Raw genomic sequence first — 19,328 nt, 5'->3', positions numbered from 1 at the left:
TTACGGCGTCATAAGTATGCGCCGTTGTGGTGGCTGGTTTTTCCGGCGAAAAGTTACCAGCTAAACTAATTAGAAAACATTCCTTCAGAATAAGAGTTCTCGCTCTCTTTTTATATATATATATATATATATATATATATATATATATAATTTATTTTACAATAAAAAAGATAATATATTTTTTATATATATATATTTATATTTTTTTTAATCTTTTTTTTATATATGCCCCACAATTACTTATATGGGTAATTATTGTATATCAACCAATCCTATGAACCAATCACTAAAAATAAATTCCCACACTACCTGGAAGAATATAAAGCAAAAAACCACTTTAAGTACAGCTTGATGCTAATACTTTGTAGCTTAGAATGCATTATTATTACTTGTAACATAGCATTTCCACACTGTGATATTATTACTTCCACTGAAGAAAAAAATCTGTATACTTAATAAGTGTAATATAATATAATATAATACTGTACATACTTCATAATAAAATACAATCAAAAAAAACCCCAATCTCTTTGGTGGTGTTAGTTTTGCTGCGAGAAATGCTCCTTATGTTGGGTTTTATTTTGAAATGTCCGGAAGTGAAATTCTTCTTCTGTGGTAGCCAAGTCTTCCACCACGCAGCTGCCTGACAGTGAACCACACGGACCTAGCGAACCTTCATTCAAACCTGAAACATGGGGCCGACAGGTGAGTGACGTCCTGATGTTTTTAATGAGACTAAATCATTTGAATGTGAAATGATTTCTATGGCCGCCGGGTCTCCTCTGTGATCGTCTCTGTGATCCTTTAGATTGTATTACCTTTGATCACTGAGCTAGTCTAGCTAATGTAAGCTAGCTTAACAGATGGCGAGGTGAGGCGTGTACCTACGTCAATGAATCAAAATACTCATAAACATTATCATAGCTCCCAGTTTACTATGTAGTTACCAAAATAAAATGGTGGCTCCTTTCTTCGCAGTTCTGCACTGATTCTCTCTCCTGTTTGTGTAACAGTAGCATGTTAGCTCCTTCTGCTTATTCACCTAGTAAACAAACTGTTAAGCAATGTACTGCAGACTGACAGCTCGCACTGCTGAAGAAGTTATGGGAGAACATGTTTAATAAATAATCATTCAAGGAAAATTCAACTTTTATGTGATGCTTCTAAATTATGCGTTGTTATAGATGAAAGTATCCAACTGTATATATACAAATAAATACAATTATTCTACCTAAACCAGCTGTGACATGAACATTTTGCCTATGTGTTAATGTGAAATACTATTCCAGTGATGTATATCATAAGGAAACACTCTGGAAAGTTCTCTCCTAAGAGTTCTTTTAATAATAAAACCTGAAGTATATTTTAGAATAGAATATAATGTATATTTGAAGAATACTTTTGTTCTTTTACTGAATAAAATGTTACTTGTCAGTATTAGTTGCAGTCCGACACAAAATTCAAAATGAGATGCACCTCAAACGAATACACCAGTTAACCCTGCTTTTACACTAATGCATGAGTAATGATAATGTAATGATACAATATATGCAGACCACATGACAATAAAAACATGACAATAAAAACCTGTGCAATACATTACACATTACACTGTGCAATAATAGTTAAAAAAGTTGTTGTTTTTTTCTCTGTCTGTAAATATAATATTTCAGTTATTGTTGTTTTTTCTACTGTTTCTTTTTATTGCTTATTTATAATACTTGTTTTATTTTATTTTTATTTCTTATTTTTTATTTTTTAGCTTGTCTTCCTCTACTATGTCTCTTGTGTGCACTTTACTCTACGCTGTTGTAAGTCTGCAAATTTCCCCGCTGCGGGACTAATAAAGGATTATCTTATCTTATCTTATCTCTTATGATGGTATAACAATTTTCTGTATATTTTAAATACATTTTATTCTTCGATACTTTTACTTAAGTAAAACACGGGACTTTTAAGTGTAAATCGGACTTCGCCTTCCATTACTGACCTGCCCTCTTGTTTCCTGCTCACCTGTCCCGTGTTTCCAGGTGAGGTGATGTTTAGCAGCGTGGTGCCGGTCTGCGCGGAGAACCGGATGCGGTGGGACCTGAACCCCGAGCAGATCCAGAAGCTCTCCGAGGAGCTCATCGCAAACATCAAGACGGTTTACGACGCCGTCGGAGCGCTGGACCTCGACAGCGTCACCTTCGAGAACACGCTGAAGGCCCTCGCTGACGTAGAGGTCGAGTACACCGGTCAGTGTCCGCCATCGGCAGCCTCTCCTCATCCCATGCTGTAGATCACGTGTTCTGATGATGGTCATCGTTTTTTCATAGACCGGAAAGTTAGAAGAAAAAAATAATATTCAGGGTCATTTCGGGTTTTTCAAGAATAATTATGGTGTCAGACACAAGTGGTTATTATACATACCCTCATTTTCTGTACTTACTGTCTTATAGTTATATTGTTCAGTACATACAAACCCCTGCACACATGTTTACATACAAGGTTTGATAAAAAAAAATAACAAAAAATATAATATAAAAAAGTAAAATGGTGAAAAAGGTTGAGGGGATTAAAATATAATCCCAAAAAGTTAACATGTCCATTTATAATATAAACGGGATCAAAATAAAATGTGACAAAGTTATCAAGTTTCATTGTCCTTAGCTGTCCAATATGTCAGGATCATGTTCAACATAAATACTACATATGGAAAAGAATCCATCCACAATAACAAAAGTCACACTGTGTAACATACTCCATAATTGTACAGATACAAGATCAATCTTGGTGCCACTAGACTGACAAATGATAGCATATTATGTTCCAAATGTGTTTTTTGCTATTTTCGAGTCTATAATTCCTACAACCACCATCAAGGGATCTAAGTCAATAGGTCTCTGCATAAGTCTTGATGAGGTCTAAAAAATATTGCTCCAATAATTTGATATCCTCGGAAAACTCCAAAACATATGAGCTGTCATTTTCATCTTTTAATGTTATTTCAAAGTCAAGAGTTATCATTTTAACTTGCACGGCTGACATAACAATACTCTCCTTTCACAGTGAGAGGTGATCTTTTTGAGAAGAAGTTTTTATATTTAGAACTTGCAGTTGTGAGACAGAATCCCTCACAGTCCATGTTAAGTGTTAAGTTCATTTTATTTATAGTCACATTGTTGACTATAGTGCAGATAAGGGCAGGGACTGGGCTTGGCTGTGTGTTCAAAGGCACTCTGCTATCTGAGATGTGATAATCTGCTGCTGTTTTTATAAAATGTAATTTGGAAGATAAACAAAGATAGAGGCTGTAATATCTATATCTATAAGACAACAAAAGTTTCAAACTGTGATTCTGAAAACTAAACTGTTGTTAGTTTTCAGTGAATTAAACGGACAATAATTCATTAACTAAACGCTGTTTACATATGAAAATGATGTGCTTTTCCCATTATTTTGGACATTATGTTTGTTTATGTGGACAGGAACAGGATTTTCCTGTCGACATAAACAAAACAGCCAAGTGTTCATTTGTTTCCTACTGAAGATATAAATTGTTAAAAACTACTCACAAAGTTATAGTTTAAAAAAGACTCAGCGATTTCCTCAATTAGCTGGGAACTGTAGTTTTTGTCAAACAAACAGGAGGAAATAATGCATTTGTTGGGGACATTCGGTGCTCAAGTGAGTATTTATGGCAGCAGGATGGTGTGTGTGGGATTGAGTAAAAATAAACTACAGAGTGTGTCCATGGTGATGAAGGAACATGTGACACAGTGAGACTCATTGATGTGTTTTAGTGGAGCTCTGGCTCAGAGGAAGAAGATGATACAAACCCAATACTCGTTAGTACAATCATTCACTGTTGGTTTGATTCTTAACATGAAGACAAATATAGAACATTCAAGTTACACCTGAATACTGCTTTATACCTGCAACATTAAAGTCACAGGCGCCTCCAGACATTTCTACGGCTCGTGCCGTCGTCAGATGATGAACCTGAATGTAAAGTGGTCTCGGATGCAGCAGGAACCTAAGCACACAGTCGGGCCGGCCGTCCATTGTGAGCTCTGCACTGAAGCTCTGAGTCGGCTGAATCAGTTTGTGATGGTAAAAGTCTCGTCAGCAAATCGCAGAGAAAGCAGCTGAACCAGCTGCCACTGCGACAATAGAGACGGAGAGTTTTGTGTGGAGGCAGCTGAAAACCTAAAAAACACCTCCAACATGCTGCTGCTGCTGCAGGGGGGAACACTGACACTACTCCTGCTCCCTGATTTCATCTTCAGTTCATACTAAAGTGTTGCATGATTAGTTAATGAGAGAATGTCAGAGGGTTTTTATGGTTGCCCATTCCAACCAGAAAAAATTTAAAACAAAATAAAAATGAAATTAAAAACATTTGTAAAAGTCTAAATAATGAGAATCGTTTGCAAAATTAAGAAATTCAGTAAGTCAAAAGCTTACTTAAACAAGATAATAAATCAAATTTACGGAGACAACAAGTGTAATGCGATAAACCAACCTCCACTAAGCCAAGGACGAATTGTACTTATCTGTAAACTCATATCTCATATTCATGGACTACTTAATCAGCTTTATGCAAGCCCATTAAAGAAAGAAGTCAAGTATTACATGCATTATGTAGAAACAAAGGTTGAATATCCTGCAAAATATTTACTCAAATTACTTTTTTTTTTTTAATACATCCGATTTCTAAAGCATCTATAGAAAAATGTTTTCTTGCTTTTTGAAATCCTTAATTGTGCAAAATCAGGTGCAAAATGACAAAATTGCGTCATTTTCTGGCATGCGCACCTCACGCCGGGTTTACTACGGCCAGTATGAACTAACTTTAGTTAAATAGGGAGAATCTAAAACTGATAATAATTGATTCCTTTTAGTTATTTGCTGATGAAGAATTTTAAAAAATAGCTGCTCACGGCTTTGATTAAATTAAGACATTTTGCTTGTATAATCTTCAATCCAATATTTTGTTGTGTGTGTGGCCGTTTAAAAGAATAGTTTAGCATTTGAAGCCGACATTAGTGTGGACTGTGAATAACCGTGATGGGAATTCTTAAAGTTTTTAAAGACTAAATCCAAAATGATGAATCAAGAAACGATCAGTCGATTAATGAAGAATGAAAATGTAATAGATGCTGTAAAATGTGCAGGAAATCCACCAAACTGACCGTGACGTGCTGTGTTGTCTCTCCTGTCCTGACTCTTCCCCCCCTCACCCATCTCAGTCCAGAGGAACATGTTGGACTTCCCGCAGCACGTCTCTTCCAGTAAGGAGGTCAGAACGGCAAGCACGGAAGCCGACAAGCGTCTGTCGGAGTTCGACGTGGAGATGAGCATGAGGGAGGACGTCTACCTGAGGGTCGTCGCTCTGGAGGTGAGCTGAGGGAGAATAACAGATGGATGGATGGAGAGAAGAGTGGTTGATAGGTTTCTTTGCGCCATCTCTTTCTCCCTTTCACATTGGACATTTGGCTTCCGCTTGCAGCCGAACTCTCAGGTTTTACCAACAGTGAATTTTTCACAAACTCCCTGAATAGTGAAAAAAATAAAACACCAGCAAGTGTACTCTGAGCTAAACTCACAACAGAATTGACACTGAAAAACAAATGTTAAATCGTCTAAAACTTACTTCAAATTTGGTATGACAATACTGGAGAACTTTTCTTCATACAACATTTTGTGACATTCGAATAATGCTGTTGCTCTAAAGTTACAGTTTGGTCACAGCGGCACCAAAAGTGCGACAAGTTTGTTACGGAGGCCATTTGCGAAAAAAATTGGACGATACCAGAGGAAAAACTGGTGTAAGGCCTGTCTTCCCAAGCTCCCAGCAGCCACTGAGGCAGATTACTGAATATGGTCATGGTTGAGTTTATCTACAGATTGAAATTTAAAAAAAAAACCTACATAGAGCTTGATTCAGGGTGGGCAAAGGCCATCAAAACAAATCTACGCGTGAAAAACAAATATTACCTAATGTTCTCAAACAAACCAAATAATACCTAACCAAAATAAAGAAAACAAAACATGACAGCTCATCCCCATTACCTCCAGAAGTCAGCGGGCAAAGGCTACATGTGATGAAGGTGGTTTGGTTGATTGGGAGAAGAGGGAAATAAGTGTTTGCTGGCGACGCCGTCTTGGTTCCCCACATAGCTGGCATTCATCCGCAGGGAGCCAATCACCTGCTGGAGCCCGTAGCTGGCCAACCAATCGTGTCCTTGTCGCCTTACACACACACACACACACACACACACACACACACACACACACACACACACACACACACACGCACACACACACACACACACACACACTTTCAAACTAATGGGAAAGAACACATCTGCAGCAAAATACGACAGTGGTAACGTTGAAATTTGAACCCATTGTACAATCAGAGATAAATCTGCAAAAAAATCAGCTTCTGCTTTTTGACAATATGGGTCCAAAGAATGTTTTCATGTTTACATCAAATCTGTCTCTTTGAGTAGAAAAAACAAACCCTAGCTGCAGTACCTCTCATTTCCTTTTAAGTCCAGGATCTGCAGCCTCCCTGATGACATTTGGACCTGTTTCAGTTCTTCTCTTGGTTCCCCAAGGTTTCCTGTTCTCATGAAGTCTATATTTTTTTCCGTCTACAGAAAAAGGTGGATGTCAGCAGCCTCTCTGCAGAGTCCAAGCGTTACATGGATCGACTGATCAAGCTGGGGAAGAGGAACGGCCTTCACCTGCCCAAAGAGACCCAAGAGGTGATGCTTCCTTATGATTAATCTGTGTCTATGCAGGGGGACTCTTTGATGTTGTTATTGTCACTTTATGGTGGATTTTTTCATTCTTTTTTTATAAACGGATGCCCTTCTGTCATACAATATATTCATTCATATTTAAATTGTTTTTTCACAACAGACACACCCAAAACAAAAAGTGTCTTAAAAGGATGCTGATCTCAACGTATCCAAGCTGTTCTCTACAACATAAGGGTTTCCTGTCTTCCTGTCTTGTTTTGTTTTGGTCTTGTTGGTGTAATAAGTTGTAACAATTACTTCTTCTCATGGTTGTGAAGCTCCAAAAGTAAAGTAAATGTAATGGATGGTTAAGAGAAATCACATATTCAGAATAAGTGTTATAAGGTGGGGGTGAACTTTATGGATAGAATCCACTTATCACTGTACATGTCAGGTTTTTTTATGATATGAAGGTTTGTTTTAAACTCTCAATGTATTATCAGATCTAATTATTTGACTCTGCCGTAACAGGAGATCAAGACCATCAAGAAGAAGCTTAGCAACTTGTGCATTGACTTCAACAAGAACCTGAACGAGGACACGACCAGTCTGTCCTTCACCAGAGACCAGCTGGGTGAGTCCTGATCCCTCAGACAGTCTGACCCGGTCTCCCTGGTCCCCGTGTATTAACACACACATGTGGTGGTGTCGCTTTCAGGCGGCCTCCCGGAGGACTTCCTGAGCTCCCTGGAGAAGGATGGAGAGATGCTGAAGGTCACCCTGAAGTATCCTCATTACTTCCCCACCATGAAGAAATGCTTCGTCCCCGAGACCCGCCGGAAGCTGGAGGAGGCCTTCAACTCCCGCTGCAAAGAGGTGAGACCGGGAGTTAATAAAGGTCTGTCACTGGCTCGACTTTAAGAGGTTTAGATGTTAAAATAGTTTGAGAGGCAGTTTGTGCAGGTTTCACGTCCCACATCATGATAATCTGAGCAGAGACGGTCACCAGAAGAGTTATTTATAGGTCAGTGTTTGGATTTTATTTCACAGTGAAGACTCCGCCACATGTGACCTTTTGAATAAAAACTAAAATATATATCAGTTACATTTTTTTAAATATATTTTATATTTTAACCTCCGATATTGGTAATGTCATGCTGTTTCTGATTTTGGTATGTAGTGAAAGAGGGATATTAGAACTACTTGGTGGGGGTTTTATAGATACATGTTTATGCATTTTCTTAAAAAATTATAAAAATTATAAATATTACAGCTCGTATTATTTTGTCTCGTGTAGAATAAGGAGACTGCAGCTGCATTTCGTTGTGCAACTGTGTTTTGTACAATGACAACAAATTAACGTTGAACCTTTTGGATCGACAACTCTTTAAATAATGAATTTCAGATTCTGAAATGTGAGAACTTAGCTGCTATTTCTCAGCGTCGGTCGAACACAAAAAGCATTTTGAAGAAAACGCGTTGGGATCTCGAAAACTGAAGAAGCATGTTTTGGTATTTACGAGACCAAAACAATCTATAACAATAGCTCTTGGCTGAGAATATAAGCTGTTATTTATATTCACAGCTTTGTTAAACGCTGTACTTGTTAAAGACTAATCACAGTTTAATACGACATATTTTGGTAGTTTTGTCCACCAGTCAATTGTAACAACATTGTACTCAACAAGTTAATCTAGAAACGTGGTGACATCACTGAGAAGAAGTCTGACAGGTGGACAAACCCGAGAAGTGAACTGGAATTATCCATTTAAGGGTTAAACGGTGCATAAACAGAGTTCCCTTGTGTGTTTGTGTGTTTTCAGGAGAACTCGGCCATCCTGAAGGAGCTGGTGGAGCTCCGCGCTCAGAAAAGCTCCATTCTGGGCTTCACCACGCACGCCGACTTCGTCCTGGAGATGAACATGGCCAAGTCTGGGAAGAAGGTGTCCGGCTTCCTGGGTGAGAGTCTTTAGAGAGATCTTTAGCAGATCAGAAACGGTGACTCTGTGATGTGTTACCTGCAGATGAAAACTCCTCTCCTGACTCTGTTGTGTCGTTTCAGAGGAGCTGGCTCGTAAACTGAAGCCTCTGGGTGATGAGGAGCGCTCAGTCATCCTGAAGCTGAAGGAGAAGGAGTGCCAGAAGAGGAGTCTGCCCTTCAACGGAGAGCTGAACGCCTGGGACCTCCGCTACTTCATGACCCAGGTAAGAGCTGCTGCTACAGGGGACATTCACTAAGATCAGTTCATGTGAAGTAAGATGACGTCCTCCTCTAAAAAAGACAAACCCACGTCAGACTCTGTTAAATGATTTTTGATTGATTTATGTATCTACATAAAACTGCACAATTAAGGGATAATGGAGGTAAGAGCACTTATTTACCACTTGGCCACTATGTTAAATGTTCAAATCAGTACAAACTAAACCAGAAAATAAAGATAAATGACAAAAAAGGGAAATGAATGGCTCAGGTACAATTTATTTTTATTTTTATTTTTATCTTTTTCAATTAATCAATTCATTTTCTCCTCAACTTCTCCCTTCCTTTCCTCTTTGTCTTTTTCCTACTCTTTCATATTCCTCCTCCACCTCTTCTCTTTCCTCCGTTCTGTTTTTTTCCCTCCTCATCTTTTGTCCTCTTTATTCCTACTCCTCCTCTTCTCTTTCCTCTGTAATTTGTCTTTTTCCTCTTCATATTCTCATCCTCTTTATTCCTCTTCTCTTTCCTCCGTTCTGTCTTTTTCCTCCTCTTCCTCTCATCCTCCTTAATCCTCATCATCTTCTCTTTCCTCTTCCTCTCATCCTCCTTAATCCTCCTCATCCTCTTCTCTTTCCTCCCTTTTTTGTCTTTTTCCTTCTCCTCCTCCTCTTCTTACTCTTCCTCCTCCTTTTTTCCCCTCCTCCTCCTCCTCGTCCTCCTCCTCTCAGGTGGAGGAGACTCAGTACTCGGTGGATCAGAACCTGTTGAAGGAGTACTTTCCCATGGAGGTGGTGACTAAGGGCCTGTTGGAGATCTACCAGGAGCTGCTGGGTCTGTCCTTTGAGCGGTTGGAGGGAGTCTCTGCCTGGCACCCTGACGTCACTCTGTACTGTGTGAAGGACCGCAGCAGTGGTCAGATGGTCGGCCAGTTCTACCTGGACCTCTACCCCAGGTGAGGCCTCGGTTGATGGGGGGAGGCTAACAGCGAGGCTCAGTATTTATTTGGGATGAATGTGTAGATAAAGGTCTCCTGGTGTCCTCCTCTTCCTACTGCTCCTCGTCCTCTCCCACTCTAAACTCTTCCTTTCTCCTCATTCTTCCTTCCTTCCCCTCTTCCTGGTCTCCCTCTCGAACATCAACCCACTCCCTCCTTCTTCTCTTCCTCTTCTTCCCCTCCCACCTATTTCTTCCTTCTCCTCCTCCTATTTCTTTTCTTCTTCCTCCCACTTCTCACTTCCCCCTCCTCCTCCTACTTGTCTTCCTCTTATCCCACTCTAACCTCTTTGCTACTGCTTCTTTGTTCCTTCCTTCTCTCCCTCTTCCTGTTCTCCCTCACAAACCTCTTCCCCCTCCCTGTTCTACTCCTACTCCTCTTTCCCCTCCTCATCCTTCTCTTCCACCTCCTTTGACCCCCTTTGCCTGTTTTCTTCTCCTCCTCCTCCACCTCAATTTCCCTTCCTTCCTCCTCTTCCTCCCCTGCTCTACATCCTTCTCCCTCCCTCCCTCGTCCACCTCCTTCTTCCCCTCTTTGTCTTACTACTCTTTCTCTGTTTTCCCTTCTCCTCCTCCTTCTCCTCCTCCTCTTACTAAATGCGTTGACGTGAGTGTCGAGGTGTCCTCACTGTCTCCTCTCACCCTCTGTCTCCCCCTGCAGGGAGGGGAAGTACGGCCACGCCGCCTGCTTCGGCCTGCAGCCCGGCTGTCTGCTGCCCGACGGCACCCGTCAGATGTCGGTGGCGGCCATGGTGGCCAACTTCAGCAAGCCGACGGCCGACGCCCCGTCACTCCTGCAGCACGACGAGGTGGAGACGTACTTCCACGAGTTCGGACACGTCATGCACCAGCTGTGCGCCAAGGTCAGCTGATGAACCTCAGTGTCGACCCTTCACCTGTAGTTACTGTCACTAGTCAGGCGTCTGAGAGGACTACTCTGTGTCTGAATGGTCTTGTTTGTGGAAAGTGCTCTATTCTAATAGATGATATTTAGTTTAGTACATGGACAACGAACAAAAATATTAGTGTAGGGTTAGCACTATTGGAATATCAGCTGAACAAATCACAGTTTAAGACTCTCAATCAAACCACTGAGTAGACTGCAGAGAGACTGACTCAATATTTAGAGGCCAACTGCACCATTGTGAGTTAATAATGATGGAGGGTACAGTATTCCTCTCTGTCATTCAGTTTGAATCATTTAATTCTTCTTCTTTTTTGGGGCCAAAACTATTGGCCCCAAAAAAATGTAAATAAAACATTTAGTGTCTGAAGTAAAAGGTTTTAATCTTTTTTTATCTATAAAGCCATTAACACACGCTGACATAGTCCATAAACCTGCTATGATTGTACAATCACTCTTTGGGGGAGGGGTTTAAGTTAACGCTCAATTGTGCAATTGAAGCGGGTAACGATCCGGCAGTCAGTGCAGTGTTTCTGAGTGTTGGTGTGCTTGCAGGCGGACTACGCCATGTTCAGCGGGACTCACGTGGAGTGGGACTTTGTGGAGGCTCCGTCCCAGATGTTGGAGAACTGGGTCTGGGAGAGGGAGCCCCTGCAGAGGATGTCCAAGCACTACAAGACTGGCAAAGCCATCCCAGAGGAGCTGCTGGACAAACTGATCAAGTCCCGCCTCGCCAACACCGGTGGGTACCGCACAGGAAGTAGTACTTTTTGTAGCAGTTCTACCACCTTTCAGTCTCAATAACTACGTTTAACACGTTAAAATACAAACAGTTAACAATGACTGTGACTCTCCTGCAGGTCTGTTTAACTTGAGGCAGATCGTCCTAGCTAAAGTGGACCAGGCTCTGCACACCAGGAACGGACTGGACGCCGCGGAGGAGTATGGACGCCTCTGTCAGGATGTCCTGGGAATTCCTGCCTCACCAGGTCACTAATTCAATGATTTATATACTGTACATTCTTCCACACGCGAAAAGAACCAAAAAAACCACACAGTTAGGCTTTGCTTTTTCTCTGGTGTCCATGACGATGCTCCCAAATATCAGTATCATTCCTCAACTGGTGGCACAAAGTATCGCTGTTTAGGGAGCAGCTCTACTCTGAAAGTTTGATTTTACTTGTTGGAGATTCCGCACAAAGCCGTATTATGCTCAACGCAAGAGAAGACGAGTGTAACCGGCAAAACACCATAAAACTAACCTCCAAAATGCCAAGGAGAGACTTTAAATATTCTCATATCTCATATTCATGGACTACTTTAATCCCTTTTTACAAGCCAATTAAAGAAAGAAGTCAAGAATGAAATGCATTATACAGAAACAAAGGTAGAATGTCCTGCAAAGTATTTACTCAACCGCAGCGAGTATGAACCAAACCTGAGTCAAGATGACTCACATTTATCACCTTTATACAACACCTGTAAAGAAAAAAGTCAAGTATGGAATGCATTATAAAGAAACCAATGTTGAATATGCTGAATAACTGGCAAAATATACACACAAATTAAGATTTGTTATAGTTTTTTTTTTAAACAAATCGGCCGTCTTTGTAAAATCCTAAGACATTTTAGATAGTGCTTTTATCAGTAAACTATTTGTGACAGTCACGTCTGAAAAGCCACCTAGATACAAAAATCCAGATGCGCTCAACCGCCACTTGTGGAGCCTTCGTGCTCGATGTGCAAGCCGTGATGACATTATTTTCTGGAGAGAGGCACCTCAGTCAGGCGAGTATAAACAAGCTTGTGGCCCCTCAGGTCTGAGTCCATCTCATCAGACAGAAAGGGGCTCCACCTAATTGAAGTCTTTAAAACTACAATAAAACTACAGTGAAGCTTCACTGACATTTTGATCTGAAGATGTATATTCCAGCACAAATGAAGGTGGTGTCAGTGTTTCCCCTACCATTGTATTTTGGGGATCAGCCCCCCCCTCCTGATTGAAGAATTATTGATAATTTGCTTTCAAATATATAGTTTTTTAACTTTCAAATACATTATTCACCTCAATAGTATCATGTTTGGTTCTTTTAAATGCAAGATGCATTTAAAAGAACAGAACCATGTCTGAGAGAAAAATCAATCAAAATCAATAAATAATCATATATTGTAGTCATACATCATATTGAATAACGTAAAATATTACAAAAATGAAGTCCTGCTGATGAAACTGTTTCTACAGGAAGATACAAAGTAATTTTCACTCATAATTTTGGAGGGCAAAAGCGTTTTGTAGTTTGGACAGTTGAAGTAGTAAAAACTCAACACCTCCAAACGTCACCCTAACTGCATCCTGGTCTCCATGCGCTGTTCTCTCAGACCTTTGACCTCTCCGTCTCTCTCTCTCTCTGTAGGAACCAACATGCCGGCTACCTTCGGGCACCTGGCCGGCGGTTACGACGCTCAGTACTACGGTTACCTGTGGAGCGAGGTGTTCTCCATGGACATGTTCTTCGCTCGCTTCAAACAGGAGGGAATCATGAACCCAAAGGTCAGCTGAGGAGAAAATAAAAAAATAACGTTAGTCGTTCATGACAAAAGAAAAAGCAGGCGGTAAAGTGAATGATGGGTAGGAAAACGTCAGCTGATTTCTCATAAACAAACAAATGGAATCTGACTGAAACAAAGAAGCAACTAAAGGCAGCGCTGGAAAGTAACTAACTACATGAAGTCAAGTATTGTGCTTGTGTACAACTACGAGGTATTTGTATTTTATTTTAGTATTTCTATTTCCTACTATTACTAAATACTTCTACTCCACTACATCCCAGATGAAAATATTGTACATTTCCCTGCACTACATTTATCTAACCGCTTTAGTTACTTTGCAGATTCAGATTAATAATATAATCGGTAAAAATATATTTTTATTTATAATCATTATTATACACAGGGTAAATCGACAAACTACCAAGCAGTATATAAAAGTAAATAAGTAAGCTTTTAACAGTTGCAACAAAGGTGATAAATAATTATTCTGAAATTGTCCATCCTGCATAATGAGTACTTTTACTTTTAGTACTTTAAGAGTAAATTAATGCTAATACTTTTGTACTTTTACTTACTTTGACTGGATTGAATAAGTACAATGAATGGTATACACTGTGGTATTGCTACTTTTACTGAGGTAAAAGCTCAGAGTACTTCTTCCACCACTGAGTAAAGACATGGACACGTTATTGACCACAGGTCTTATTGGAGCATCACAACTGATCATAACAAGTTACACCAAAAAACAAACGGTGTGTGTTTTCATTAGGATCATATACCAATGTATTAGAACAACAGGAATCAGGAAAGCTGAAGGAAATTAATGATCATTTCAAAAAACGTCTCCAAAGATCAATTGTCAAATAGTTTGACATGTTGTGAGTGAGACTGGAGTGACAATCCATGTTTGAGATGATAAAGTTCTCCTCCAGAGGAAGACTTTAGAGTCTCACGTTTCTTCATCCACCACCATCTCCTCTGATTCTTTTTCTTTTCCACAGACACTACAGCATAAATTAAGATAATAACAAAAGGTTTTTGATGAAAGTTTTCTGGTTTGGTTTAGAAAAACTGAACATTTGTATTGTCATTCAGTATTTTCTCCGTTTAGACTGTCAAGATGTTGGTGGAAAGTAACTTAATGCGTTAAATAGAGATATATTATCTTTTTTGAATTTTTAAATGACTAGTCCTTTATTCTAGATGTTGTTAATCTAGTGTTCATTAGCATAAGATAAGATAGAATGTGTTTATCTCGAGGGAAATGATTGTGATGCAGTTACAGTGCAATGTAGGAAAGATACAGATTATCAATAACTGTTTAATGTGTAAAGTGCGTCAGACTGACCTTTTGTGAATCAATAGTTTTGGAAGACCTGCTCAGATGTTTCAGATGGATATCAGTGTTTAGCCTAGCCTAGCACAAAGACTAGCAGGGGGAAACTGTGAGCCTAAAGGGACAGTGGAAAAAGGACAGAGCCACTTCAGAGTAGATTTTGACTGACTGTCTCCTGATTGGTCCTCCAGGTGGGTCTGGACTACAGGAAGTACATCCTGGGACCCGGCGGCTCCGAGGACGCCTCCGAGATGCTGAGGAAGTTCCTCGGGCGGGAACCCAAACAGGAAGCGTTCCTGCTGAGCAAAGGACTGACGGTGGAGCAGGACGCCAGCACGCCTTGTCCCTGCTGACCAATCACAGCAGCCGTCTCCACCACCCCCTCCCAGCAGTGACAAAGGACTGAAGTTTTCTAAAGAAATTAAGAGTAAAATGTTACCCAACGTGGGGAAAAAACGTATCCTAAATAAAAAATGATTTGAGGTGACGTCGTCTTCTGATTAACTGATGAACATGAAATCATTTAGTGACAGTCTCTGACACAAAAATGACCTTATCCAAACCTGACATGGACCGATTGGTTTGGCTTTTATGCTAAAGTTTGTACAATATCCATAATTTGACACCATTTATGATTTATGATTATGTGAGCGTTTGCCATTATTCATTTTCAACGTAAGCCTCACACCTGCAGTATTAAAACAGTAATGAAACAAATCAAGCTTAACTGATAGGTATTCAAAGAATAGTTTAAGTATAATTGCACAACATTCAATCCCTCATTATAATTTGATATAAAATGTCGTATAATAATTCATATCGGCTGCCAAATTAATCACCAACCTTATGAAATTAAAAAAATTAACTCAAGGTATTCTATAGTTTGATAGTATTAATTAAATAAATCATAAAGAGGGGAAAAGTGGGCAAGGTGATGCTATATTTGCAAACCAAGCATTGTCTTGGGGCCCTCCATCCCCACCCAGCCACCATCACCAACAAATGACCAACACATCTATGAAGAGCAATCCACCCCTCTCTTATCCACTACATCGATGTCTAACCAAGGGGCAATCAAAGAGATGCACACACAAAAACAACACAGTCAAACAATATTAACTCCTGTAAGTTGGTTGCACCGGATTTGTTTTTCATTTTGTTCGTGTTTTTGTTTAATTTACTTATTTTCTCCCCGGAAGTGAAATCTTTCAGAAGAAACTTGGAATATTCCGGGTTTGTCACAATTGTCAAACAAGCAGAAAAACCAAAATTAACACAGAAACATTTGCAAGGTACTTTTATTTCTGTGTGCAACAAACAGAACTCCTCCAGAGGTACTGTGCTATTAAGAGGAGTTCTACAGATCATTTCACATATACAGACATGTCACACTTTCAAGCCCAGGACAAAACCCTTCTGTGTGGGGACTTTAATGCACAAACAGGTTCAGGACCTGACTGTATAGACCCCCCCAGCCAAGAGAAACAACCTTGACAAATCAGTGACAGGAATGGGGAAAGCCTCAGGCCTGTATATGTTAAATGGGAGGCTCAGAGGGGACAGTTTAGGATGTTTCACTTACTGTTCGGCTTATAGCGGAGGTCCACCAAGACAATATAAATCTGTGTCAATGAGAAGATCTAAACCTATCAACTTCCTTCAGGAACTGCTCGCACGACCTATAAGGGCACTATAGCATAGCTCTGTCCATCTGCAGGCTCGAAGGGCAGAGACCTCTCCACAGGCTGAGAGGACCTTCAGCCGATATGAGATGCTAGAACCTGAAGAAGTGCCTTCCTCCACCTGGTTTCTGAAATACTACAAATATGATTGATTGACTCTGAATCCTCTCCCTCGTGGCTCTGCCTCTTCTCTGGTATTCCGTTCCTGGTCTAACTACGGCCCTCCTGTGCCGTCTAATGTGCCATGCCATACTAGTTAAATTGTACTGAAGTACAGTACTTGAGTTTATGTATTTAGCTATTTTCTACCACATTTTTTGTGTTGCAGTGGTAGAGTCAGCCAGTCAGTCCACAAAAAACGTACAAAACGTACCGTCTACTGTTTAAAGGGTAATGTTTTCTTTGGCGACGTGTGGAAGTACATTGAGAGCTGCGGACAACCTGAAACAACTTATTTCATGTGTCAATAATAATGTTTATGTGATTCTTGTTACACTGATTGTACTAAACCCATCTGTGATATTACAGGCTGGTTCTGAAGAGTTTCCATCAGCTACAACGAGACACTGGCAGCACTCGAGGCTTGTGTCTGTTCTCTACGTGTACGTGTGCTTCACAAACTGACCATGTTGGCCCAAACACAACCACTATTAATACAAACAAGTACAGTAACATGTACAGACTAATATTTGATCAATTAGTAATATTTACATCTTTTAAAAACATCAAGTGTCTACTTTAACAGTTGTTAAAAAATGGATCAAAGAGAGTAATTCAAGTTGGATGGAGGGGTGTGTAAATGTAATTTTCTCTGGAGAGACATTTGTCCAACATTTGTCCAACTATGGCCCAAACAGGATGTTGACCAGTTAACAAACTGCAGAAATATTTAATATATAATATTTCTTTCTTTTTCAATTGATGTTTGTGTGTGTCACTTATTCTGAAAAGCTGGCTTCCTGTTTGTATAATGCATCACAACAATGGAGGAAAACTGTAAAACATCAGGACCACATGCTGTCAACCTGTGGACACTGGAGGACCATATTGGACCAAGGACAGTGTCCAACCTGACGCCCTCAAAGCTCCATGCAAACATGCATTTCTATATTATTTCACTTTATCTAAGACAGTGTTTTGTAAAAGGTCTGAGAGGAGAATTCCTTTGTGGTTGACCCCTGGGCAGGTCACATGTCTCTCAAACATGACAGGAGACAGTGAGTCAATATGTAGTTTTATTATCTGAGCTTATGTCTTAGTCACATGATGGATATTCCTCATAAAGTTGTATTTAATTGCTGTTTCTGCAGAGGAGGACTGTTGATCTGGACCTGATGGAACTCTGAGGTAACACCTGTTCTCAGCAGGGACCTGAACGTTCCATGGTTGCCATGTTTCCCTCAATGTGCATCTTTTAGACATTAACGACGAATGTTCACAAACAAACCTTCTATCAGACAGAAAAGCAGAAATTTCTACTTTCACTCGCTGATTTCTCTGAAAACAAAACCCCAAACTGTGATTTGTTCTACTTCTGACCTACTGTCAAAGACTTGAGGACTTTTTGCTGGAAAGATGTGAGATTTATAAACGTTGTTTTCTATGTATTTTCCCATCGAGACTCTCTGAACCTCCAAAACACACCGACGTTAATGCTAATATTAGTAATATGTTCAATGATCAGAGTAAATTAATCCTCTAGGACTGACGTCTGACTGTTGGGACCAAGTTTAAATAAGTTTGTCTAAACTAAAGCTACTTTCATGGTTTGTTTTATCTCGGACCTTCAAGCATTATGCTAACAAATACTTAACTAGCTAACAAAACATTGTTTTATATATTTAAATAACTTCTAGGTTTTATAGCTAGACCACAGGGGATACACGCGTGACAATGTATCTAATCCTTATCATTTGGAAATGCCTATAATTCACACATTTCCTACATATTTGGGACATGTTTTCATATATTAGGAGGCTATCTTACACCAAACTTGGTTCATAAATGTGTCACTTTTATGTCCTCGTCCTCTGAACATTGACACGATGAACAGCAGAGAGTGAAACAATAAAGCTTCCAGACTCATTTATAACTGATACTAATCATCTATATGAATATTTATTATGAATACATAATGCTATTGTGAATATCAGACCAGGTCAGGTGTTATTTTAATCAGTTTTCATTAGTAAATGAATTGTCTGCAGTCAGAAATATTACAGTAAACTGTTTTTCTGTAAAATGAGACTGTATCATATACAAAGTATATATATCATATTTAACTGTATCAGTGGTGACTGTGAGCTCATGGGTTTGATACCAGCAGCATGTAGACATATGTAAGGCCTCCTGCAGTAACAACACTGTGGAAGAAATGCAGACATTTTGCACCGTACAGTTTTTTTCTGCATATACATTTTCTAGCGCATCATTCATTGTATGATATTTACTTTCCATGTAGTCATACTACTTTGTGGTACTGATTCTTTTAATGCGGTATGTGATGTGATTAATGACCATGAAGTGCATCAGTGGTCTGAAGGTTATGTTTGTTTTTACCCTCAGATGGCCCTACGGTGCACGTACACCAGCGTCCAGATCCCGGACCCTTACCGGCCCGGCGTCCAGACCATCTGCATCAGGATCACCAGTCCAACCTCCCTGATCGGCTCCTCATCCGGTCCCGCATCTGACTACGACCCTGGAAGCACGGTTACAGTCACTCCAACCAGGAGCACGGTAAGAACACCAAGAACCTGAACATTACAGCAGTGGTCGTTGCACACACACCTGGCAGAGATCTGCACCTTTTCAGTGTTTACTGCACACACTTCTATGCTTTTGCTTGTGTATAATTTATGTATGACGTTTACTTTCAATTAAGTATTACTGTATAGTGTCAGTACATACGATTGTAACATGTTTGTTA

The 19,328-nt window shown here is 40.0% G+C and overlaps 1 protein-coding gene across 1 annotated transcript; it reads left to right on the top strand.

Annotated features, from left to right (window-relative positions):
- Window positions 1–622: 622 nt before the first annotated feature.
- thop1 (thimet oligopeptidase 1) lies at window positions 623–15,197 on the top strand. The gene is made up of 14 exons (XM_054602411.1): window positions 623–705; window positions 2,031–2,237; window positions 5,235–5,383; window positions 6,651–6,758; window positions 7,266–7,368; window positions 7,453–7,610; window positions 8,558–8,693; window positions 8,797–8,939; window positions 9,663–9,886; window positions 10,589–10,790; window positions 11,387–11,573; window positions 11,692–11,820; window positions 13,246–13,382; window positions 14,909–15,197. Exons 1-14 carry the CDS (start codon window positions 693–695, stop codon window positions 15,068–15,070), a joined length of 2,058 nt encoding a protein of 685 aa, XP_054458386.1. The 5' UTR covers window positions 623–692; the 3' UTR covers window positions 15,071–15,197.
- Window positions 15,198–19,328: the final 4,131 nt, after the last annotated feature.

Source organism: Anoplopoma fimbria, chromosome 8, assembly GCF_027596085.1.
Source record: "Anoplopoma fimbria isolate UVic2021 breed Golden Eagle Sablefish chromosome 8, Afim_UVic_2022, whole genome shotgun sequence".
Lineage (NCBI taxonomy): Eukaryota > Metazoa > Chordata > Actinopteri > Perciformes > Anoplopomatidae > Anoplopoma > Anoplopoma fimbria.
Note: the sequence above shows the minus strand (reverse complement) of the source record. Positions and strands in the feature narration are given on the sequence as shown.

Bases quoted from the DNA above. Each gene is read 5' to 3' on its own strand.
- thop1 (XM_054602411.1), top strand. The intron at 7,369-7,452 runs GTGAGTCCTGAT...TGTCGCTTTCAG, and splicing joins CTTCACCAGAGACCAGCTGG to GCGGCCTCCCGGAGGACTTC. The intron at 11,821-13,245 runs GTCACTAATTCA...CTCTCTCTGTAG, and splicing joins GGGAATTCCTGCCTCACCAG to GAACCAACATGCCGGCTACC.